Source organism: Polypterus senegalus, chromosome 11, assembly GCF_016835505.1.
Source record: "Polypterus senegalus isolate Bchr_013 chromosome 11, ASM1683550v1, whole genome shotgun sequence".
Taxonomy (NCBI): Eukaryota; Metazoa; Chordata; class Cladistia; order Polypteriformes; family Polypteridae; genus Polypterus; species Polypterus senegalus.
Genome location: NC_053164.1, coordinates 126,926,038 through 126,952,701, shown reverse-complemented (window position 1 = coordinate 126,952,701; position 26,664 = coordinate 126,926,038). Strand labels below are relative to the sequence as shown.

Below are 26,664 nucleotides of genomic sequence, written 5' to 3'. Positions count from 1 at the left end.
GAGAACCAGCATCTAGAAAAATTCCAACAGGAAGATTCAAGATTCGCTACAAGGATGTCTGCAAATATGACCTCAAGGCTCCCTGCATCAATACTATTGCTTTGCAGTCAGTAGCTTCAGAGAGAAGTGCCTGCAAGCAGGAGGTGATGAAGGCTCCCTTGGGTATGACACAAAAGTGATGCAGAATGCTGGCAAAAAGAGAGCTCACAGGACGTTCCATACCCAAGATGTTAGAGCTCTCTTAGCATTCTTCTATGCATAGTATGGCAAGGTCTGCCACTCTTGCACTGGACGTCACAGTCACAGCAGACATTGCTACAGCCAGTCCACTAGTTAAGCAGATACATCATCCCTTGAGATCAAAGGGTGCCTACTATTATTTCAACCTTTGTATAAACCCATTAACCATTCTGGCCTGTAATTCTATATCTCCACTGTTAGATACATCTAACCTCTAAATGGGAAGTTTAAATAATTATTTGAAGAAAGGAAATAAATATACTCACTTTCTGATATAGTCACAATTTTTGTTTCCAAATGAAACCAGTCTCCAATAGCACTAAACACATTAAGAGTACACCACAGATATGATAGTATAAGAATTATACTATGTTGAGTTCAAATCACACATTTTATAATGGATTTGGTTTGATAGAAAGACACAAAACTGTATAATTACACATAACTGTATAGATAAACACAGTGTGCCATACTGGTACAGCATCAAACAAACAGTACCGCCTAAGATATAGTGTCCGCATAGCAGTAGCATTAAGTATTATTTTTAGGATAATCAGAGGAGGAAAGCATGAAGAGCAAATAATTACCTTCATTTTCTGCTGTAATTATTATTTTGTTTTCAAATAAAACCAGACTCAAATAGCACTGAAGCCATAAAAGTATAATGCACCTATGAACATATACAGTAATACAGATGTAGATACAATGTGGAATTGAACATATAAAATGTTTGAATAAGATAGTCTACATATAGATAATCACCTTGCAAAAACTACAAAGTACCAAACTGCTATAGCATCAGACATACAGTATATGCTAGGACATAATGTCTATACATCAGTAGTAAAAATAATACCAGAAATAAAATGAGTCAGTGAAGTTTAAAAATACAGTACATGCCATAAATACATAGTAAACTAGCATAAATATAAAGTAATATATTCATGGTGTATTCATGCAGATATTATGTACCTTTAGATCTGTATGTAGGAAGAAGCATATACATTTCTATAAAAAGTGTTTTGACTGATGGATGGCCCACCATTTATAATTACCCTGATGGTATTGGAACACATACTACAGTATTGTCTACTGATTGGCAGAAAAACAATCAGCCCATCACCAGAATGTGAGAGTCCTTGATAATGTATAGAACCTTCTCTTTAGTCTGTTTTTTTTTACATGTTCTAAATGGAGAGCCATGAGGTTCCTGTAATACTTTTTTGATGACCAGCCACACAACTTTGCAATCTGAAGATGCACAATCCCCATACCTGATTAAGAGTCCTGACTAGTTGTGTATGTCTAAAAGGGATAGAGCATCATCACAATTACACTAAGGCTGTGTTGTTGAGTGTCTGTGTATTGTGAACAGACATAAGGATCAGAAACTGAAAACTGCTAGCAAACTCCTTTTATGTTTATGGAGGCATGAGTATCTTTTGATCTTCTAAGGTCACTAATCATCGTTTTGTCTTGTTCGTACTTAGAGAAAGATCACTGCCCACACATTAGATTTTAAGCATCTCCTCCTCCTTTCTGTAGGCTGCCTTGTCATTGCTGGAAATCATACTTACAACTATAGTATAATTTTTTAACTTGATGAACAAGATAGCATTGCTTTTATCTATGCAGTCATAGCAGGGTGAGCACATAACTATGGAAGGCCAAGGTAAAATATATGATAAGTATGATCACCAACACTGACAGTCTGAGGACAGTTAGACAGAAAGTCTTAGTTCTAGTTGGGGAGTTTGAAGTTTAGGCTCTGTGTGTTAAGTTGAAGACAAGTTTTTGAAAGCTGAACTGAAATCAACAAGTAGCATCTATATATATAATTCACTAAGGAAAGAAGGAAAGACACCCATGGAAAGCATGCCGAAAGGGGCGTGGATTCACTAAGCAGCTGACAAGTAAGACACCTATGGCGCACGCAGGAAGGAGCCACGGCCACCAACTCCAAGACCATTGGATACGATGACAACTCGCAGAGCCACGCCCACCAACCCGGACGCGACGACACAGAAAAAACTGCGTCATTTATATTCATCTGTCGTAGAGGCCACATGCGCTTCTGAGCGACGTTGACTGTTCATAGAGGCATGTTTCTTGCAGAGGTGAGTCGCTATATGCAGCGTGTAAAACGGTTTGCGAGGGGTATCCCATGGGATCCTTAAAACAATCCTTTACAACTGAGGTTAAAACACAATGAAGTAAGCAGTCTTTAAAAACCGAGTTTTCGGTTACGACGCACGACTGCGTGCACCATAGCAAACTGTTTTACACGCCACATACAGCAATTCGCGCTACTACTGTGGTCGGGTGTCTTGGTGGATTATATATAGAAAAGCAGCCAAAACCGCACAGAGCAATGTAAAGTCTATGTGAGTCACAGGTGCATGTGGACTGTGCAAAGACGACGACGACTGAAGTGACGAGTTGGAGCTGGAGGTGGGCACATGAGCAGGCAGGGCGCGATGGCGGTCCGCCAGTTTTCAGACCTGGACGATTGTGTGTTGGTTCGTTCTGTGCATTGTTACAATGTTGCTTTTCTTGCTGATTTATTACATTACCTATTTTTGTTAATTTTCTCCCTGTGCTTAAAAATCATTAAAAAAAACGGCCTGATTATGCAGTGTATGGTACGCCGTGGGTTGGCTAGTTTTATGTGTTTCCCTCCAAGCCTGTTACAGCAATATGGATGGATATGGATATGGTATCCTCAGTTGATCTATTGATGGAACAGGTAAATTGGTATGGTTCAGTAGAGTCTGAGATACTGGCCTGGATATATATAATAACCAATCTCAAAACACTTTATAATGACTGATCTGAATGTAACAGGGCAGTAGTCATTCAAGTAGTTTTGGCCATTTATATTATTTAATAAGAAGGTAAGTGTAGATTTGAAGCTGTTTGTAACAACAGCTGGGGCCAAAAAGATGTTAAACATGGCAGGTAAAATGTCTGCCACTATTCTAGCACATGCTATCAGGTATGATATCTGGTCCAACACCTATATATGTATTACATCTTAGTGGAATTCTTCTAAAAAAGTGAGAAACTGATCATCAGAGCAGGCACAGAATTCCACACTTAAAAACATACATTCTGTGCATTGAGTATGAAGGTTGCAGCTGGATTGGCTGTACATATATTGGACTTGGTTCTGCATGCATTATATTGTCAATGGCTTAATAAGATAAGCATGTGCCTGTTTTTTTCTAGTTCATTTCATTCCAAGCAGTCTTTTAAAAGATCATCATTTTTGCAGCTCATTTTGAAGATTTATAGGAACATATTACACAGTGTCTGAGTAACAGATCTCTGCAAGAAGTTGCCACTACTTTGCTTATCATTTCTTTTTAGCTACTTGTCTGGATTTAGGAAAGATTTTTAGTTAAGTTGAGGAGGCAAGAACCACTAAAGTAGTTGTTCAATGATTTGAAAATCTGATAAATAACATAACAATACAGTCTGGAAAACAAAAAATAGTAATCTGTGTAGGCAAGATCATGAAATAAAACAGCTAGAGGGGGCATGATCAGGTAAAGGTAAAAAATTAAGAAAAATAAGACATCACTTAAGAGCATAAAACATTTTACAAAAGAGGAATTAAGTTCATCAAGCTTTTTAGATTAACAAAATGTTGTCCTCATGTTTCCTTCAGCTATTTTTTAAATTGTTATATCCAGTATATATATTTTTTTACATTTCTAAAATTTTGTTACAGATTTTGCCTCATCTGTTTGGGTTAGGCAGTAGTAACATATTTCCATAATTTGCTGTGTAAAAATTCTCATGGATCAACTTTATTTTTCCTCTACAAAATGTTGAGGATCTGAATTAGGTCTCCACATAGCATTCTCTGCTCACACTAAAGAGGTTCAGCTCATTAACCCTGTCCAAGCAGGATACACTCTACAAGAGCTGTGGTCAAAAGACATAAAAAAGAGCCTTAAACATAAGGAAAATGTAATGAGGAACTTAATGGGTTAGAAACGAGATTTTAATTCAATAAGAGAACAAGTACTGAATAGCAGAAACCTGTTGAGATATTTAAAAACCTACGACAAAAACAAGCTGTTTTATGTTGGGGGTGGTGAAAAATAACATTGAACGTAAGGTATGATAGCTGTCACATATATTCGCCATTTGGACAGCTTGAAGTTTCTGATCCATGCCGATCCACACTCTATTCTAATGTCTCTTCTCTTCCACCTTCTTCACTACCTCTAACGTCTATCCATGCACCGCTTTCTGTGACTGGCCTGTATTTAACCAGAAGTTGTATTTGAGACTTGTTCCAGTGTCTGCATAGGTTTCCTCCCGGTACTCCGGTTTCCTCCCACAGTCCAAAGACATGCAGGTTAGGTGCACTGGTGATTCTAAATTGTCCCTAGTGTGTGCTTAGTGTGTGGGTGTGTGTGTGTGTGTGCGCACCCTGCGGTGGGCTGGCGCCCTGCCCAGGGCTTGTTTCCTGCCTTGCGCCCAGTGTTTCCTGGGATTGGCTCCAGCAGACCCCCGTGACCCTGTAGTTAGGATATAGTGGGTTTGTTAATGGATGGATGAATGGATGTTCTCAAGAGACATTCCTTTTTGCTGAAAAGCTTTTTTATTTTTTGCCTTTGCAATGTACATGGTTGCAGTGTCACCCCAAACCTTTGCCCTCTTTCACACAGAGTGTAGTTCAACAAGAAATTCTGAGATAAATGCGAGTTTACAATTAGGGTTTTTTCCGTAATTTGGATGTAGGCATCCATCCATAATTTAATGTAGTGGTATGCAATTAATGTTACCAGTGGTTGAATATTTTGTTAAAGACAACATCAAATCAGGTATACCATGAGTATTGCTCCTTCAGGTAACAGTATACTGCAGAGAAGAACAAGAAGACGATTCGGGTGACTCGACCTTTAGAATGGTTCACTTTTGTGACTAATCTTGTTTCCCTGACCCTCCTTCCTGTATGGATAGTACAGTTACTTGTCAAGAGATTACTATTTCCAGTACATGATCCTAACATCAAGTCTCTCTGCCAACTGTATCCTTCATTACTTCAGTCTCCTATATTGTTTTTCTGACTGTAATGGCATAAAATATTTTGACTGCATATTTTTTTTTCTCTATGAAAACAGCATTATAAAATTCATCTTACAAAATATTGTGTGCCAACTTTACAAATTAAGAAAATGCAACTAATGTTCATTATACAGGTAGTTTATCTTTTCTTGTGCTGCTTCTTTTGTTGTTGTTGTTGTGATATCATTGCTGCCCTCTAGTGGATGATGAAAGAGACTTTAATAGACTTTTTATGGTATCAAACTGCAAGGACCATTTTTAAAAATCCTGAGGCATTAAGCAACTTGCAGGAAGATTCTGTGCTCCTTAACCTTTTTTTCTCCTCTGATGCTTTAACACATCTTGTGATTGTGTATTGGATGAAAGATGCTGTTATATTGTACAATAAAGTGACCAAATTGGTCAGTGTAGGTTAGGCATCAATTATAAACCAGAAATAGAAAAATCTATAAATATTTTCATTAACTATGCTATTAAATATATTAAAACACAATGACACTTGCAATATGTTACTATCCTTTTCATTGTTTTATATAATGTTAAAAATGAGTATGTTAATTTGTGTTATAGATAGATAGATAGATAGATAGATAGATAGATAGATAGATAGATAGATAGATAGATAGATAGATAGATAGATAGATAGATAGATAGATATTTTATTAATCCCCAAGGGGAAATTCACATAAAGAAAACGAGTCCAAGGCTGCTACTCACGGCGGTGCCAAACTGTAGAATGTTATATAGGTAATTATACTATGCAGACTATTAACAGGTACTTTTAATGGATACCTAAAAATTTATTGAATAATTCATATAAAAGTGCGCTCATTACTTGCATTACATTGTCTCAAAATATTCCCATAGAAAAACATGGATACTAATGACAAGCCAAAAGGCATTCTAATGTTATCATCCATATATGAAGGGAGTGATGCTGTCACACGTGGCCTGGTTCACACTAGAGTCTCTTCCCTGTCTATGAGTAGTTTGCCAATTCTCCTCATGTTCATTTGGATTTTCTCTGCATCCTCTTTTTTCCGTCCTCATTGCAAAGACAGAGAGTGTGGCCATGTGCTAAAGTGTGCACTTGTCGTGAACAAGAAGTCCCAAGCACTTCTGAGTTCCAAAGCACTTCCACTAATGCTCAGTAGATAAGATATCATCATCAAATCCTGGTTAGTAATAATGGCAAGCACTAAATCATTATAAAATAAAGCATTTGATCTTTAGAACATGTTATTTCAATCACAATGAAGCTACGTGGAGCACAATGACAAAGTGGAGTTGTCTATAACACAGGGAGCAAGTTACACAAAGTCCCAATACAGAATTCAAATAGAGTGGTTGAAAAAACAGCAAGAGGGTCAAAATTTAACAAGATACAAAAGGCATAATCAAAACACAAATAATTCACCAACTTCAGAGCCATTCACAATGAACTGCCAGGAACTGTGGAAGACCCTCTGGATTTATTGGGTGGAGGGCAGTTCCTGGCGGTGATTGGTAGGTGGCCCCGACTTTTGGAGGACACATTAAAACATAACAAAGGCAGCTTATATACATCGATAAAAAAACAAGAAAAAGAATGATGCACATAACTAACATCAGTAAAAGAATCAAAAATGAGCAAAAGAGATATAAAATATGAATTTGAGACCCAGCCTGGAGAGAAACAGTAACTGAGACAGGATAACACGAAAATGGATAATCCTTAGGTTAGGGCTGGTCCCTTGTTTTATGCTAATAAGAAGGACTCCAGATATTCAAGACCCTGCATCAGAATAAGTAGGTGAAGAGAATGCATGTATCAATTTTTAATATTGCTGGAAGAAGTTAAACTACTAAAAGATCATGTCACTGCGGACTGTGCTTTTGAAAGAACTGATTGATCTGATTTGTTGACTGATTCACTGGCTAACAAGAACTTAACACGCACTAATTTGTTTAGTGAATAGTTACTGTGAAAATGCCATTAATGATGTTAAGAAATGAATGTCTTCCAGGTGTACCCTAGAAACTACTTCCAGTGTGCTCTGCAGGACCAGAGACACCAACTGATGATGAGCAGAACTGGCTGTCCTTCCCAGTGACCTTCAGTGTTCTGTATACACATACATTCATAATATATATATACTGTATGTACATAAAAGTAATGTAGAAGTTTGTATGTAAATAATTCTGTATATTTTAAAGACATAGTGACAATAGGTGTTGCTTTTGAGCTGTCTCTGTATCCTAAGTGGAGCCAAACAGTGAAGGTGTTTATTACATAAAAATAAAATGGAGAAAATGAAAATTCCAAAGACCCCATAGGAAAAAAATCATTTATGAAAAGGTTAAAGATCTCTTACTTGGGCTAACTGGATTCTGATCCCTGCCTGAACATATTTTAATGAGCTAATTTATAATACACCAAACTGTTTAGGAGGTAATAAGTGAATGACTTATTGGAAAATTCTAGAACAACAGACTAATGAATCAGATTGTGGAGACCACCAAAGTTATATCGGTCAAGTAATGGTTTCTACACAACATCTAAAAAGGACAAAGAGATAAGATAAGATAAGATTACCTGCAGGTTTTTTGTGGATTTGTCTAAACATGCTGCGGTACCAGTGCCTGGGATCATTCACACTCTGAAACAACAACAACATTTATTTCTATAGCACATTTTCATAAAAAGCATGTAGTGCTAACTGCTTTACAAGATGTTAAAGAAAAATCATTGCAAGTAAGAAGAACAAATGAGAATAAATCAATAACCACTAGAAAGAAAGAAAGAAAGAAAAAATGTAAATGTATAGCATTTACAAAAATGAAAGAGATAAAATATATAGATAGAATAATTACTGTTAATATATGTGAGATGCTCTTTAGCACATAGCCCACTCCTTAATTTATTATTACACTGAAATACTATACAGTAAGTACATCAACAATGTACTGCATATACTATTTATTAAAACATCTTGTCTGAAGTAGGGGCCTGAGTTGCCTCGAAAGCTTGCATATTGTAATCGTTTTAGTTAGCCAATAAAAGGTGTCATTTTGCTTGACTTCTCACTACATTCATAATGGCTAACACGGTACAACCCCCTAGTACTACTTGAAACATTTCTGTGTGACTAGTTAAATCCACCTGCAATGAGAGTCCCTCAAAATGAAGCACTTACTTGACGGTCAGAGCCAATCTGAAAACCTGCGACTGTAAAACAGCAACATTAATTCCTTTTACAATGGTAACATTACTACGTTCTTAGAATTTTCACTAAAGGTGGTGTCAAAGACTGGTAATGTGTTGCATGTTGATTAGCACATGTAAGTAAGACTTTGTGCACTCTGTGCATGTGACTATAATGACAATATAAACCTGTGAATACATATATAATGTAAGTGGATGTTGTATAGTTTTGAAGGCATTTATTAATGGGTTACCCCAAATGATACTAAATTCAAATCTAAATTAAGACACTTTTCTATGACCCTGAATTTAAACGAATAGACAGGCATGTGCTCTAGTACGGTGCGACAAGAGAGACAGACATAGTTACTAGTAACAGGTTTAGGCTGCTGGTAAAGGGCCTTCTTTGAATGTAGCTCGAGGTGTCCTCCAATCCAGCAGAAGGCAGCATGCTCTGTTTACAAGGCTGAGCAGTCTAAGAACAATGCCTTTTAAAAATAGAAAGTAGAGGTCATTTTGTAACAAAATCAGGAGTCATCAGAGGCCCAATACTCTCTTATAATGTATTGTGGGTTCTGGAATTAATGCTAGGACTTCTCTTAACATGAACCACTTTAAAGAGTGAAAAGAACTGATCCCAACTACAGGAAAATTCTAATGGGCGGGGCCCCGAGTTATGATGTGTTACTCGCATAATAATGAGGTGATAGAAACAAAATAAATACAGTGCATGCCTTGATAGATGTGTAGACGCTCCAATCACATTCAGTTTTGAAAATGGTCAACACAGCACTTCATATTGGCAAAGGTAACTACAAGCATTATAGGGGAGATGGAAGCAATTTCCTGTTCAATGTTTTGCTGTAATTGTTCCAGTGTACAAGGCGTGTTCTTGTACACTTTTCCTTTCAGCGCTCCCCAAAGGAAGAAATCTGGGGAACAAGGTGGCCGTAGTCCCTTTGAAATGACCCAATTGCCAAAAATCAATTCAATTTGTGCTATGCCGTGAGCTGACATGTAACAGGTTGCCCCCATCTTGCTGGAAATGACTTTCACTGATCTCAGGGTCATCCAGTTTATTCACAAATAAGTCAAAAAGAGCGCCATGCCTTACATTGACCCAGGAATACTGTGATCTTTATTTTGTTTGGATTTCTTCATTAATAAGACAGTAATACATCATAACATCGGGCCTCACCCATTAAAATCACCCTGAATAACTGACTAAATACGAAAGAGGTGAATGGATCAAGAGTTCCCTGAAAGGGCTTAAGTAGAGAAACATAAGAGGAAGATTATAAACAAAATAAAAATGCAAGCTCTCTCACTGGTAATTATGATTACTTGAATCCGTGAAGATAGTCCCTTAAGATGGACAGTCATTCAGCATTGCCAACTATACAGTCAAGTGTGCAGAGTCCCATTGCTAATTGCTAAGCTTTATCTAAATTTCCCCCTCCTCTTTCTTTGTACCTAGAGCTTGGAGATATCCATTTGATCATTAAAGCAAAGGCTTTAAAAGTGCAAACAGAACATGTAGCACTTCTGTGTTACATTTTATGTGAGTGAATCAGTCACACAAAACTCTGGGAATGACATATTGTTATTAGCGTGAATGCTTTCACAAACAGCTATTTGAAAAATGTCTGAAATTGGACGGACTTTGAAGTAAAAGATCGATACTACATTTCAGGCAGGAATATTGTTATACAACTTTAAGGAACAAAAGAAGATATGATTCAGTGTGTGTGGTCTAAAATCAAAGGTCTCAGGTTATAAACAAATCTTTTTTGGATTGTGGCAGTCATTGGAATTTTACATGGCATCAAGGATCTCCACTACCTTGATTCTATTCCATGTCAGACATCTCACGTATAAATGTCACCAACCCATGAAATGATATGTTCTTCACTGTGAGAGATAATAAGCAGATCCCATTAGACTTTTATACCTGCTGAAGCTTTGCACTTGTATTTGAGATAAAATAATGTAAACATGACCATGTCTCATTTATTTCTTATACCAGTTAACTTAATATTCTTTGGCTTACATGTTGAAGGATTCAACATAAGATTGTTCTATACTTACCGATCTAGAAGCAATAGGCATTCCTGTCTCATCCACAGGGCCGATCCCAGCAAATTTCACCCACTTTTCTCCATCTTGATGCTTGCCCAAGGACTGCGAAGCAGTCATTCCAGAAGGACGAGCAATATCTTGATATAAAGAATTTTCACAGATGCCGTTATTTTCTCTGAAACTTTCCTGAGTCCTAATTCCATTGGTCAGTTGACTGGAAGCAGGAGGCTCATTAAAAGATGCTATTCCATTTTCCATTAAATGCAAAGAGGAAGACATATCCATGGAAAGCATGTTCAATGAAGGTGTCAAGATACCTGCAATAATGTCAAACAACATGGATGGGGTTCTAAATGTAGCCCAAAGCAGTAAAAATTATATGTACTTGTAAAACTCTAAGAAAAAGCTCACAGTAATAAGAACATGCTAGGTAAGACTTTTTAATATATTTTATATTTTTAACCAGAAGACATACTATAATCTAGGAATAAATATTAATTATTCTAAAAACAAAAACTATTCACTCACCCTCTGGGTTAATACTGACTGGCTGGCCCCTGGATGCCATCACCCATGTGGGTTTTCTATCTGGAATGCTGTCATAGCCAAAGTTCAGGGTGTGGGATCCATCACCATTGATCACTGTCATCTAGAAAAATAATAAATGAACAACTTAAAATACTAAAAATTATCAATATTCCATAGAAAAAGTTTAAAGTGTAATCCTCTAATGCTGGAAGGGTTTTTTATATTATTTCTTTCAACAATAAGAAGAATCACTCACAGTCAATTTAAATAACAACTATTTAAGCATCTACCCCGGCCATTTTCTGACACCACGTATTCCTTTTTACAGTCATGGGGTATCATTACACTAAAAACAGAATGTAACACTCACATCCACATCCAAATTTATTCTTACTGGATCACTTTAGAGTCACCCAACCTGCATGTCATTGGGATGAGGGAGAAAATATGGAGTATGTGAAGAAAATCTCAAGCAGACAATGGGGAGAATGTGCAAACTTCACAAATGGCAGGGACCAGGTAGGATCTGAACACTATGGACCTGTGAAGTAGCAACAGCACTAAGCACTGAACCATTGTGTGGTACCTCAATGAATCAAAATCTATCCAACTTCAATGGAGTCTTGTAAAGTTGTAAATTACTCTCTGGCATTTTCTCCTTTGTTGGTTCTACAGGGTGGGGCATAAAGATCTTACACATTTTAAAGGGGTATACAAAATGAACAAAGCTATCTAAAAACAAATCGTATTTATTTCTGAAAAGTACATAAAAAACAGCTTTGCTTTAATGGGTTTTAAAAATCATATCAGACAATATGTTACTGAAGATATTCCCGGAAATCCTCCATCACTTTCTGGGTCATCTCAGGCCGAAGGGCTTTGATTTCCTGTTTGATCATTTCCTTCAAATCCTCAATAGATCAAAGATGTTGTTTGAAAACCTTTTCTTTTAGGTATCCCCAAAGAAAAAAGTCACATGGGCTTAAATCTGGTGACTGTGCTGGCTACACCATGTCTCCCCTTAAAGAGATCAAATGCCCAGGGAACATTTCCCTCAACACTCTGAGCGAATGTTGTGCTGTATGGGCTGTGTTCTGTCCTAGGTCTGCCAGGTGGTTTTCATTTCAGTATGGACCCAGTTGCCCGAAGGTTAGAAATCCATAGCAAAATCATTTTCTGAACTGATACTGATGCATTTCAACTGAGCGTGAAGCATGTGAAGAAAACACTCTTTGCATCGCTATCACACAATGGTTATTCTCATAATATGCTTGATCTACAAAGCCCCGATGTTCACCGGTCCGACTCATGATGGGTACTGAAAATGGTAGAGCCTAACCTACCGAATGAGACCTACCCCACCTCTCTACCCCCACTCAAAATGTGGGACATCTTTATGCCCCACCCTGTATAATTAACTGCTATTTTCCTTTTCTCTTTGAAGTTTATTTGTACTGTGGTGGGCTGGCGTCCTGCCCGGGGTTTGTTTCCTGCCTTGCGCCCTGTGTTGGCTGGGATTGGCTCCGGCAGACCACCGTGACCCTGTTGTTAGGATATAGGAGGTTGGATGATGGATGGATGGAGTTTATTTGTACATTTCCACAGAACAAGGCTTCATTATTTTCAGATCTCTCAATTTCCTAGACTGTTTCCTTCATTTCTTTGGTCATTCTCATTGTTTTGAAGTTTTACTTTGAAGTTCTTTATTATACAATGGGTCCTTACACTGAGGCGGGAACTTACAGCATCTTTATGATTTCAAGTAAAGCAAATAATCCACTACTTTCCCATTAGGATGAAGTCCATTAACAAACTGTGTGTGTCTTTCCGAGACGTGATGTTTCACTCTATTGTGATTTTGTACTCTGCCCCCTTTGCCAATCAACACATTCACTAAACTGAATGTTTTTTATTACCTTAAATGACTTATAATGAACAAAAAAGGAACCTACTTTCTGATTTAGTGGCACTGTAGGCCTCAATGAGGTACTGCAAGAGGAAAGGTTTTGTAGCTTCATATCTGTTACGACATGAGCAGGTACTTCATCACTCAAGTTTTGTATGTTCAAAGTAGGCATATTCTGTGATGGCAGTTGTGCAGAAGGCCAGGGTAAACCTTTAGAAAGGGCCAGCTGCTGGGATACATGTCGTTCTTCACCAGAGAACACAATCTGGGAGCCATTTAGATAATCCACTACCCCCACCTTTCTCTGTTGAGACAAAAAAATGAATGTATATCTGAAAAAATGAGCTCCACTTTGACTTAGCTTCTTTAATCAACAAACAAGTTTTCTAATTTACTTCCCAAGCACCTCTTACTCTTAGCATGTTACCTTTTTTCTACTCTATACATTTTGTGCTATGATAACATAGGAGGGTGTTGTACCATGTTAGCAATGAAAGGTCAATCAAAATGACACCTTTTATTGACTAACTAAAAAGATTACAATATGTAAGCTTTCGGGGCAACTCAGGCCCCTTCTTTGGACAAGATGTAATACAGAAACTGGAATTCCCTGTGTTTATATAGGCACTAGGAAAGAGACAGCATTGGAAAACCTTTATGTGGGTCAACTTAGATGTAAAAAATTAATAGACCCTTGCAGGCTAAGATTCATTTGACAAGAGTGGAGAACAATATCACTTTAAAGCAAGAGAAAAGCAATTATGTACATTCCACCTAACTTCAGAAACCTATATACAAGATTAAAACCTTAAAACATTATTAGGTTGTGGCAGATGGCTGGGACGCCCCTTCAACACTGGATCCGGGGGAACAGCCATGGGATGCACGCTATGTCCTTCGGAACACTTGGTCGCAGCCCTCCTGGGTGGCATCAGGGCCACTTTCATGGAACACCGGAGCTCATCTTGCTTGGGCTCCGTGGTCTCCGCCGGGGGAGCTGCATAGAGCTGCACAGCTTAACAAGCCCGTCTGGGCGGGAATGCAGCCACACCCGGACGTGCAGCCAGAAGTAGGTCAACGAGCACTTGCAGCACTTCCGGGTGGGCTATAAGAGGAGCCTGCAGCCACTACTCAGGGCGCCAGAGTCGGGAGGAGGTGGACGAAACGGCCCTGGAAGGAGTGGAAGACAGAGTGTGACTTAGGGTGATTTTTTTTGGTTTGTGTGTGTATTTTGGGACTGTGTTGTGCCTGTGGGGTTCACAGAGAAGACCTGCCCAACAGGTGAAGAAGAAATTAAAAGTTCTTTTGTTTATTTTACACGTGCCTCCATTGTCAGTCTGTGTCGGGTCAGTGCCAACCAAGCGCCAAAATCACACTGGCTTATTCAGCAGGATTCCAGTCTCCCTATTTGGGCTGAGACCTGTACATATTTTTGTGTGGTGACCTGGCATAGCAGTGTGATGCACGTGCACTGCACAAGAGCAGAAGGTGTGCACCCCGAGACCGCGCACTGAAGCGTACACTCATGGCAGGAAGGCCGCAACACTTTAGGGCTTTATAACCACATCAGAGAAGAAGCCACGATCGGCGTGCCCCAAAGAGAGGCCACACGGACAAGACAAGATCCTTGCAGGGGCTGGTGGCCCAAATCTGCGTCGATGGCCTGGGGGTGCTGATTCACGGTGTAACGGTGGGGAGAGCTCGAAGGCGAGCAGGGTAGGTCCAGTACCCGTTTTCTCTGCAGGACAGCAGGTGGAGCATGATGTTCTCCCCGATGCGGTTTTCCTTGAGGTGAAGGGGTTGGTGGAGGAGCAGAGGCGGCCTGAAGAGAGAAGGCATTGTGTTGTGGTCAGGACTTTGGGGGACTTTGGGTGTTGTGCATTTTGTAAATAATGAAGAATAAACGTGTGTTGGGTGACATGAACGTATCTGCCTGCCTGTGCCCGGGCCAAGCTCCACAAGGTTTATAATTTAAGAAAAACAATCTCTCCATCTCACTGCTCGCTGCTAATAGCTTCTTTTGTGCCCAATCCAGACAGTTCTTAAACAATTGCAGACTATCCAGTTAAAAATATTTTAACTGAGTAACTTAACCCAGATTGCTTAAGGCCAAGTTTCCCAGTTTTTATTTTTAACCCACCCACTGCACGATTTCATGCAAATTTCACAACACTTATACTAATAATCCAACTCAATCTTAGCGGTTGTGTTAAAAGTAACAAGAGAAGGGCTTCATGGCAGCTTGCCACACCCCATACCCAGACATAGGTTACAAAATAAATGACATCCTCATACAAAAATAAGAACACAAAACTGAAAATAAGCAAAAGGAAAATAGCAAACTGACAGGCTCTCTGAGCCTCCCTAAATGTGTGTTGAACTTCTGTCTACCTGGTGTTGTATCTTACCCACCTACCTCCTACCCTCTACATTATAACACCTCCTATCAATCTGCCTCTCTTATTCTTACTTTTTTCTCCAGATATTGGCTCCTCATCCTCAACATGACTGTTCACCATTCTCTTCTCTCTACCCCTTGAACCTCTGACACTTTAAAGTCCATTCTTTGTAACCACAGAATCAGCTTCTGGGTCAGGGATAGTGTCATATTTTGCTCCACAAATGCCCAGCTAGATCTCCCACTAGAAATCAAAGATTTCCCTCAGCACCTGAGCCTTCTATTGATCTAAATGTGCCAGATATCTAAGGTAGATCTATAAGAAGGTCTAGCTTTGGAATTGTCCTGCCACATCTACTGTTTATTCACTGGCCTTGCAGACCTCTCTTCAGCCTAATTGCCAAGCATCCCAGAAAAGTCTCACAGATACAGGTAGACCAAGCAAACCCCATAGACCGACTGTGGTCTGAATCATATTAGTAATATAAATTAAACATCAAAAAAGGAGTGCCAATTCATGAAGCAAAAGTTAAACACCCATTTTTGGATTGTTGACACAAAAACCTACCATCATTGAAACTGGGCTGATTTAGAGTTACTAATTTAACACTGAAATATTTAGAAGATTTTTCAAATTGTGGAAGTTACTATTTCTGTGCTTATGGAATGATCTCTGGAAACTGAGATTGTCCTCGCAAACAATCAGGTTTTCGTTTTCAGTTAACCATTTCTTTGCTGATTTTAAAATGGGGACTTTGCAATAAAGGAACATTCATCTGTGTCCACATCTCAGCTTCCAGATAAGCTAACCAGTGGTTCAGACAGAATACCCTTATTTTGGATAGTGGTGAGATGATGAACATTGTATGACAATACTAAAATTACCATTACTGCTATTGTTTAGAGGAGTTTTGGACGTTGTTGACATTGAAAAGAACCCAAAATCAAATGCCATTTTATATCAGTTATATGAACATTTTACTATGCATGGATCCATCTTGTCCTTATTAAAGAAATTGAAGATGTTTGTGTCCAAGGGTCTCCTTTCATATCATTGGCACAGAGGTGGAGTGGTTAGCACTGTCACCTTGTTTGAATCCTGCAGTGTCTCTGTAAAGTTGGTATATTTTTTGTGTGTGGATTTTCCTCCAGACATTATGGTTGACCATCCATATGTCTAAAGATGTATGTGTTTGGTTAATTAGTGATTTGTAAATGGCCCACTGTGAGTCAAGTTGCCAAGCCATTGCGACGTTGTGCTTCTCAGGTAATTTTTGATGGGTTTTAACTTGGAGAATGATCGTTCACTCACAGAAACAGTCACTGGTATAGTCAGCAGTAACGTGATCAGTGCAACCATCACTGAAAGTAGACAACGGTGCACAGTGATCTATCAACAAGAGTTCAGCTACTTCAAAAACGGTCAACTGGTTAACAGGATGGATTGAAAACATGCACAAAATGACAACAATTGAGCACAAAATGGTGGTGAAATGTCGGTGCTATACCATTCAATGAGAAGATTGGCAGCTGCACACAATTTGTCGTCAGCTATCGAGGTCAGAGTTGATGGTAACAAGACATAGAACATTGAAGCCACTGCATTGATACTGTGAAACCACTGTTTCAGTTAAGTTATTAAAAAAGTTTTAAAAATCTATATGGCCCCTAGTGGGGCACTCAATCTCGTAGGCCCTTGTGCTTTGCACCATCTGCAAAATCCATTGCTATGCCAGTGTATTATTCATATACTTTTATGTAACAAGACCTTAATATAGGCTTCTTTTGGTTTTCATTACGCTTATAATACATCAGTAGATAGGTTATTCATCTCAGTGCAGTGTGGCATATTGACATGATGGCAAAATTATTTGTAAATATGAAGGATTTACAGGTTTTATATTGAAGTATGCAATATCAAGAGACGTGTGTCTCACTTAAAGCACTTCTAATTATTCCAAAGTGAAGCTATTTTAGTAGGTCACATTGTATAGGTGGATAACTGCCTTACCAATGCTTTTTAAGTGTTATGAAGACCAGAAGAAGTGTTTGTTAAGGTCTTGTTACACAATAGTATGAGTAATAGATGCATTGTTGCAGTGCCTAAACTAAAGTGATGCGATTTCATTTTATATCAAGTGTCAGCAGTTAGCAAACATCATCCCTCAGCATGGTTTTCGTGGTGCTTGCTCAGTATACATGTCGTCCCTGTGTTTCCAGAGCTGCTGGCTAGACATGCTTTTCAGTTGTTCGGTAATTCTAAATTAGTGGGGTACATGTGAGGGCGTCTAGACATTCACCTGCCCCTTTTGTTGACAAGATAGAGTCTGGTCATCTTCAATCTTTACTTTCGATTCCAACATTCTTATTTAGTTGCCTGCTATTTGACTCAGTTATCTTTGACAGTTATTATTATTTCTGTGATATCTTTGTTTTCATGTGCTTTTTCCCACTGATTCAGTGCATTTTCGATACTAACCTATCATTGTTACTCAAGCACTTCTACAAAGGTATATTCTGAATTATTTTGTAAAGTATTTTAAGGTAGCCCTTCATTTAAGAGACTACCTAAAATATACTGATTTATTGATTTCTGCCTTGTATGGCTGGGACACTAAAACGTTCCTAATCTTCACCACTGATTGACAGTTTGCACACTTACCTCTCACAAGATTCCCACAATTCACAGTATAACAGCTTCGAGAATGGTGGCCACTTTACAGCTCCTGTTTCTTATTTCCATACTGCTACAGTGCTAGTCTAAGGAAGAGAACGGAACTAAAAGCACATCAGATGGAGCCAAAGGAGGACATCATCAGATGTGCACTACCAGTACCTAATGTAGTGCAGCACAGGCTGACAAATTACTTTACCAAACCCTGGGTGGCACCAGCGCCACATTATAAAACACTTTGTTGCAGTTCCTGCTTAGATTTGCTCTCTCATTGTGCAAGAAATGGAATGCCATACAAGCAAATGGAGCACAGAAAAAAAGCAAATGAGGACGCCTGGTATTAGCTTTCATTCAGACAGAGGCTGCTTTTGTTGCCTACAGTGCAACAACTCAGAATATTCGGAGTCTGGTTCCCATGACCCCGTGCATCCAATGACAGACAAAGGGAAAGGCTGAGAATAGCAAATATGGAGCCTACGCAGAGTAAGACAGGTGACAAACAAGCCATGAACATAGGAACCTTGGGATGGTGGCTCAATATGACACAACCTCCTGTTCTTCACTGAATTCAGTAATAACCTTTTGGGTATCAGATACTGAACCTCTTTTGATAACGTGCAAACAGGACAGGTGCACAGAGTAGGTCAAAATGTGAATTTTAATTGGGCTTCAGAATCAAACAGAATGTGCAGGCGGGACTTCCTGAAGTACATCAGCTCACTCAACCGTATGAATCATTATTGTTTTGCTGTTTCGAATTCTTAGAGTCCATTATATTCAAATTGAAGCCATAGATTTCAAAACTGGCCTCAACAATGTAGTAATTATTACAAGCTTGTTTTGGTACTTTATCTACTGTAAACTTAATGGTAGCCAGGCAATACATTTCACTATGTGTGAATTAAATGTCTTTTTTTATTTAATATGTTTAAATTGGTTTGAGGTGTTTGAAACTAAGCTCATTATAAACTGTTAAAGCACAAGTCCACTAATTGAGAACTTGTTTCTTTAACAAATTTTAAACAAATCTGTTTCCAGAGTTCGGATTGAAAAGATCTGAGGCTATCTGTGACTTTCACAAAGCACCAAAGCAAAAACCAGTGTATTAACTGTCACTAGCAAGTGAAAGAGAGAAAAGGAGAAGACGAGGAGGACATTAAGGGCATTTTGATTTACTTGATGTTGTTTTGGACAATCTAGGTGAATTGGAAAAGACGAGCTGGTTTATCTGAATGACATATTCTTGTTACAATTGCTCTAATGTTCTGAAAAGAGAGGATGGGAGAAATGAGGGGGTTGACTATGGTCTATGCAGCAGCCCCCTTCTTTACGAGAAGTTTACAATACAAAAAGTACCAGGAATGTAATGCAGTAGTGACCACAAGGGGGAGACACAGGACGCACTGATCGTTCACAAAGTTTCAAAGCAGATAGTGAAGTGCTTTAAGCTGTGAAATCTTAAAGAGAAGAGTGAAACAGCAACCTCTTTTAAGTGAAAATAAAGGTTGATAATTTGAGCTAGTTCAAGGATCAAACGCTTATTTTTCATTTCTACCGAAAAAAAATACTCTCTTTCGTAGTCGCCGTCACCTCCAGCAGGGTAAAGTGGCGAGTAGGACATGCCTTTGTTTCTGTCAGTTCTTCTTGCAGCTGTGTTGACATCCATACCTGTCCTGTCTCTGATATCATTTATTCACCTCCTTCTCTCTCGCCTCTGACTTCTCTTTCGATCCATTATTCCCTGACTCATAATATCCTACTCGAAACACACTTGATTTCACGTCATGCAATCAGAATGCGCCACTTTAAATTTCTGTATCTTAAACAGCAGCTGTCTCCCCACTCGTTTGTTTTGTGTTCCATCCAAGAAACCCTCTATAGTCTCCTATTGCACCATATCTCAAAAGCTTCTAACCGACGTTGGTCATGCTTCCTTCATGGCCACCCTTCACATCCTTATTGCAATTGGCTATATAAATGTTTGCAATAGCCTAACGTTCATTTCCATTGTGATGTTCCTGCATGTTCCTGCATCTCCAGCTGTTTCTTAGCACCTACACTGCATTTGTAGCCATTGTCATTCACCTTCATATATCTGTGTAACACATACCAGGTTCTTTTATCATCGAACCCAGATAAACAAAAAACTTCACCTGCTCTAGTTACACAGCTGTTTTCACTGAATGAGTTAGTAAAATCAAGTTACAAAGCATGTTTAACAAACAATATCACAAAAACAAAAAACAACAGTGCCAGCAAGAAACCGTTACTCTCTTTAGGTAACGTCAAATGAGAGCACTCTGCTGCAATACTTGCATTCCGTCAACAAAAAAAAATTATGTAGAGATAAATTGTTTAATAACATGTTTTCGATAAATTTGTAGATGCTGGACTGAATATGAGGCTGAAGTTGGCTACTTATTTGCCAGATACTTACTTTTCCTTTCCACCTTAAAACCTCCTGGTTTTAGCAGATTTTAAGGTGGAACTGAAAATACGAGTAAATAGCTTGTGAATTCAGCCCGTAATAATAATAATAATAATTAGTTTATTTATATAGCACCTTATCATACATTTACATGCATACAGGTGTTTTCCAGAAAGTAATCAATAGAAGCAAAGATATACCACATTTACTTGGATTATTATTATTAATTAATACTATCATAATTTCTAATAAATTAAGTATACTAAATACAAAATCAGCCAGGCATTGTTAAGCAAAATTTAATCACTAAAGTGCAAAACAAACCTTCACTTTTATCAGAGAAAAAGATTTTCTAAATAAACTATTTATACATTAAGGTTGATAATAGATCAACCATATCTAAACTTATATATAAACATCTACACGTGGAAGTGTGTGTGTCTGTCTGTCCAACCCGGAAGTGTGAGGCTACAGCATGAAAGTCAATGAGCCGGCAAGGCAGCCCTAATTTAATGAGTTGGAAGAAGAAAGAAGTTTGAGGCTACAGCATGAAGCTGAAAGAAAGCGACTCCGTTGCCAAAGTTAAACTGTCGATGAAAGACAAACTCACTTAGCCACTAATACACAAGTGAGGCGAGCACATCGGCAAAACAAAACCTCTGAGGAGAGAGAAACTCGCTTAGCCACTGATAGACAAAGGGGGCGAGCACATCCACAAAACGAAATCACAGACTTGATTTTTTTTGCGACAATTTCAATAATTTCTAGGAGCCCGGGATTTTTACAGTGCAGGCTTACACAGCTAGTTAATATATATAAAAAATATATATATATAGTACTAGGGGACCTGCTTGCTTTGCTCACCAACCTCTCCGGCCTGCGCTAAATGCCAGCCACTTCGCGTCTCTGCTGCTTGCGTATGTGGATTTCACTTTCACCATACAACAAATCTTTTAATTCTCGCGGATAAGCCACTTCATTGGGAAGAACCACTACTGTTCCCTGGTGGCAACATGAATTAGACGATCTACAAGTCTCCAAGTTAAAGTTTAAATCCGAACAATATATTCAATCTCTATTCGCTGTTCCATTATTTCACCGCGTAAAAATTTCTGTTTGTTTGCTCTAATGCCGTTTGTTTGCACTAATGCAATCTTTACTATCGTTTTTTTGAGACTTTTGAATTTTACTACTTTCATTACCTCTAACCTGCTCTGCATGTGTATCGTGCCAACGTTTTTGAATTCTTTACGATGTTCTACTTTGTCATCTACTCTTTGTCTTTTATTTCCAGCCCTGGGTGTGGTTAAATCTCTTGCACAAAGTCCCGTCTCACGGGACACTAAAGTATCTCTTTGAAAAAATCACATCTCGTCCCAGGATTTTTATTATACTAGACAACCGATTTAGTACAAACAGTTTGATGTTATTAAAGTTAATGAAATTATACAAAAGCAAATAAAACAGTTCATATTGGTTTCGGTTGATTTAGGATGAAGTTCTTGATTCCCATAGAAAGTGGTGTGTCAGTTGGCTATATGTTTACATGTGCCATGTTTAAGGGGTCATAAAAAAATCTACAGTAAAATTTCTTGTAATTCAGCATATAAAGTGGAACACATGTATTGTTTTCTTTTTAGATAAGGGCCGTCTTAAAGTATGGGACCCCAGGAGCATAGGGGCCCACAGTGTTTCTTAGGCCAATGTATGTTTCTGATTTGCTATCAATACAGTGCCCCAGTGCACTACTTTGCTTATGGGCCTATGATGCTGTTAGGATCAGGTCCCCAGGTCCTCCCTGCATGGAAATTGCATTTTCTCCCTCAGTGGGCTTCCTCCGGGGTCCTCCCACTGTCCAAAGACATGCAGGGTTGGTGAACTGACAACACTAAACTGGCTCTGGTGTGTGTTTATTGTGTTCTGTGTGTGGCTGTGTGCGTTCGTCCTGCAATGGACTGGCGCCCTGTCCAGGGTTTGTTCCTGCCTTGCACCCTATGCTAGCTGGGATAGGCTTCAATTACTGCCCCAACCCTGACCTTTGTCTGAATTAGGTGGGTTAGAAAATGACAAGACAGTGTCATTATTGTGAGATGGTGTGCAAAAAAAATAGATAAGTCCTTTGTATATCCCAAACTGTGAAGTGTCATTTGGCCAGTTGTTCACAAGTGTCGTGTTCACGGGTCACAAATAAAACAAATCCACAGTGTTTGTAATTCATTGTATATATAGTGGAACACATGCATTTTCAAAGTCTTGTGTCATTATTCTGAGATGACGTACAAATCCCTAGTAATATATCAGAATATGGTGTTATTTGGCCAAAAGTTCACAAGTACCAGGTTAAGAGGGCCACACCTAAAACATTCCACAGTAACATTTCTTGCATTCAGCGTATCTGTGGTGGGACACTGATATTTTTATATGCCAGTGTCTTCATTTTCCTAATTTTGAGAAGGCATACAGAAGAAAAGATAATGTGATAGCAATTGATGCAGAATTTTTAAATACTGTACAGTTCCTTGGTTACATTAATTGAAATGCACAAATGAACAAAAAAGGATGGTGAAGTTAACCCAATACAAAGTTTTTGAAGTTTGCTTTCCAGATCAGGGCTTGTATTGATGTTCAATTATGGGTAAGTGTTGGGTGCAGTGGTTAAAGATATAGACTTCAAACCCTGAGGTTGTGGGTTCAGATCCCACTTCTGACACCTGCGTGACCTTGAGCAAGTCACTTCATCTGCCTGTGCTCCAACTCTCAAATGTTATAAGTCGCTTTGGATAAAGGTGTCTGCCAAATAAGTACTGTAAATGTGCTTAGTGTGGCTTTGACACCCCACGGGGGTCTTAATCTGGCCTTGGCCATGCTCATACAGAGCCGTCAGTTAAAATCTGAGTAAACTTGGAGTGCACAGAGAAAGTCATATGTGGGCACGGGGAGAAAGTATGTGTTTCTTACAGGCGGTGCTAGAGCCCAGACTCTATCATCACTTTTGACAAATCTGCCCACAAGTCTTGTGTCAGGCTCATGTTTAAGGTGCATTTTTGTTAACTCAATCAGGGGAGTCACTGCCATTATGATACAATACTATGATTCTTACCTCTGCTTACCAGCAGCAGGTCGAGCTGCTATTGTTTGTCATTAGTTTAGCTTATTATCTATCATTATTCAGGGAATCAAAGTAGTAAAACTTTAGAAGAGGGCCGTTAAGGGCATGCTATGGTACATCACTTACTGCTATATAATAAAACCTTAACAAAGACAGAGTAAAGACTCCCACATCACCCAGCAGCTCTGGAGTCTTTCAATGCCCAGTTCAGTTACTGCCTATATGGAGTCTGCACGCTCTGCCTGTGAGTGAGTGTTCTTTGGGCATCACTGGGCACAAGGTAAGAAGGTGCCAGTCCACCATATGGCCAAGTTACATAAGCTTTGTGTGGATGTTGAAGAAAACCCAGAGTTCCCGGGTAATAAACCTATGCAAAAATGGGGAGGACATGCAAAATCTATGAATGGCTGCAGGATTTGAACCTGTGTCATTGGATTAGTGAGTGCTAACCACTGCTTCAACAGAGCACTATGCCACACATGTTTAATTCATGCTTTAATGCATTTCATCATGAAAATGATATCAAGTATATATTATATTATGTTATGTTTGATGTAACCCTCAAGATGTCTTAGTAACAGATAACATACATTCTGTTTAACTGAGAATGTTAAAAATGTAAAAAAAACTAGGGGGCTGCACCCCCTGCTCGCTTTGCTTGCTCTGTCTCTGTCGCTCGCTTATGTGGATTTCATTTTCACCCAACAACAAAACTTTTAATTCTCGCAGATATGCCTCTTCATTGGGAAGAAACACTACTTTTCCCTGATGGCAACATGAATTAGACAATCTACAAGTCTCTGACTTAAAGTTTAAAGCCAAACAATATCTACATACTTCTGTCATATCATCTATGTTTATATATTCAATCTCTTTTTGCTTTTACCTTTTCATCCATATTGCATTGAATTTTGATTCTGTATCTGGAATTACATCTTGACAATGCAACGTATAACTGCCGGTGAGTGAATATTGTTTCTTTCTCTCCACAAGAAATGTGTCTGGCAATAGCATGCACCAAAATGAGAAATGATTAAACCGTGTGCGTGGTTATGTGGGCAGGACTTTTCCAAATCTCTTTGCATAAGCTCTTGTCTTGCAGGGCTTGAAATTTTCTCTCATGGGATTTCACTTCCACCAAACAACAAATCTTTTAATTCTCGCAAATATGCTTCTTCATTGGGAAGAAACACTACTTTTTTTTCCCTTGATGGCAACACAAATTAGATGATCTACAAGTCTCCGACTTAAAGTTTACATCTGAACAATATACTGTATTTGATCTCTTTTCGCTGTCCTGTTATTTCACTGAGCACTAATTTCCGTTTGTTTGCACTAATGTGATCTTTACTATCTTTTTTTTGAGACTTTCGAATTTTTGTACTTCCATTATCTTTAACCTGCTCTGCATGTGTACCGCGGCAGCGTGTTTGAATTCTTTACGACGTTCTACTTTGTCATCTACTCTTTGTCTTTTAATTCCGGCCCTGGGTGTAGTTAAATCGATTTGGCACAAAGACTTGTCTCGCGGGATATAAAAGTATCTCTTTGAGAAAATCATGTCTCGTCTCCTCCCAAGTTTTTTTTTTTTTTATAATACAGAGATATCCAGTGGATAGAAAAGCATATATAGTTAAACAATAAAGAAAAAAATGCAGTAATATATTTTGTAATAATGCAGTAATATTTTTTGTAAAAATGCAGTAATATTTTATTGTCATGTAAAATGTTAACATAACCTGCTCAATTCAAATTGAGGGTAGTGGGGGTCAGAATACCTACCAGGGACCCCTGACCAGTCTGTTCTATCTAATATTTGTGTTAAATTCGGTTAAAAAAAAAAGGGGATCGGCTCGTCCATGCTGTAGATGTAAAGCAGCTGCCTTCAAGCTTAGGGCTGCAAAAAAGCAAGAGCCAACCCTAAGTTGATGCCAATTTCTAAAACAGACACCATTCTGAAAAATACATTTTTTTGTGATGTTTTAGAGAAAGTTCTGAGTGTAACACTGCAGAAAAAAAGCTGACTTTCTTCCCTTTTCTCCCCTTTCAATAGCCCCACGTCTCCACCCTTCAAAGGTGTGTTTGAAATGTTATAACATATTTATGAGATAAACTTCAAATATATCAGCTTATAAATCATTGCAATGGGGAACTTTCATCATTGTATTCAGATCCAAGTGATTTACTACAATGAGCCTTAATTTTACAAGTCTTGAGGCCATGAAGTGGAAGGTGTGTTAAATGTAAACAGCAGCCGCACCTCATACTCTGATAACTTTAGGTTTTATGTGATGTGTCTGAACCAGCTATAGTTTCAGCAGTAAGTTATTTATTTATTTTTCACTAGTTCCCACATTTGTAAATGTAATTCTTATTGTTTTTAATAATTGTCCTATTTTATCCATCTATCCATTTTATAAACCTACTTATCCTGAGCAGGGCTTCAGCAGCAAGTACAAGGCAGGAACAACACATGGACAGGGTATCAGCCCATCATAGGATGATTGTCGACATTTGATACATTAAACATACAGTATACAGTGGAACCTCGGTTTGCGAGTAACTTGGTTTACAAGTGTTTTACAAGACGAGCTAAAATTTTTAATAAATTTTCACTTGATAAACGAGCGACATCTTGTAATATGAGTAGTATGTATACTCTTTGTTTGCTGAGCGTCATGTAATCACAACTGAGCTGATGGTTCTTCTCTCTCTCTCTCTTGCTGCGGGATTGTGGGCAATCATCTCCTATTCTCCGTCTGAGTCAGCGTGCCTCACTCATATGGTCAACATCTGTACGAGCGTATACTGTTTACTATGGCATTGTGACTGTGTGTGCGTGTGCGCGCATGCGCATGTGTGTGCTGTGAAGTGCAAGTCCCCGTCTTGCACCACCAGCTTTATTCAGCTTGAAACAGCAACAGTGTGGTTATTTATTGTAGCAGGATCTGCCACTCTCCTAGTCAGGCAAGGTCGTGGCCAAGTAGTACTGTGCCCTGCGCATTTATAATGTTCCTTGTTTCTTGTATCACCCAC

At 38.7% G+C, this 26,664-nt stretch overlaps 1 protein-coding gene across 6 annotated transcripts in view; it reads right to left on the bottom strand.

Moving 5' to 3' along the window:
• Positions 1–26,664, bottom strand: part of sorbs3 (sorbin and SH3 domain containing 3) — a 275,634-nt gene that overhangs the window by 129,865 nt on the left and 119,105 nt on the right. For 3 of the 6 annotated variants that reach the window (XM_039769613.1, XM_039769614.1, XM_039769612.1), the window contains 4 exons: positions 13,066–13,323; positions 11,114–11,234; positions 10,595–10,902; positions 7,898–7,961 (listed from right to left, as the gene is read on the bottom strand). In XM_039769613.1, coding sequence (XP_039625547.1) covers positions 7,898–7,961; positions 10,595–10,902; positions 11,114–11,234; positions 13,066–13,323 — 751 coding nt within the window. The remainder of the gene's footprint in view (positions 1–7,897; positions 7,962–10,594; positions 10,903–11,113; positions 11,235–13,065; positions 13,324–26,664) is intronic. The other 3 variants (XM_039769617.1, XM_039769616.1, XM_039769615.1) reach the window with 1 other exon arrangement.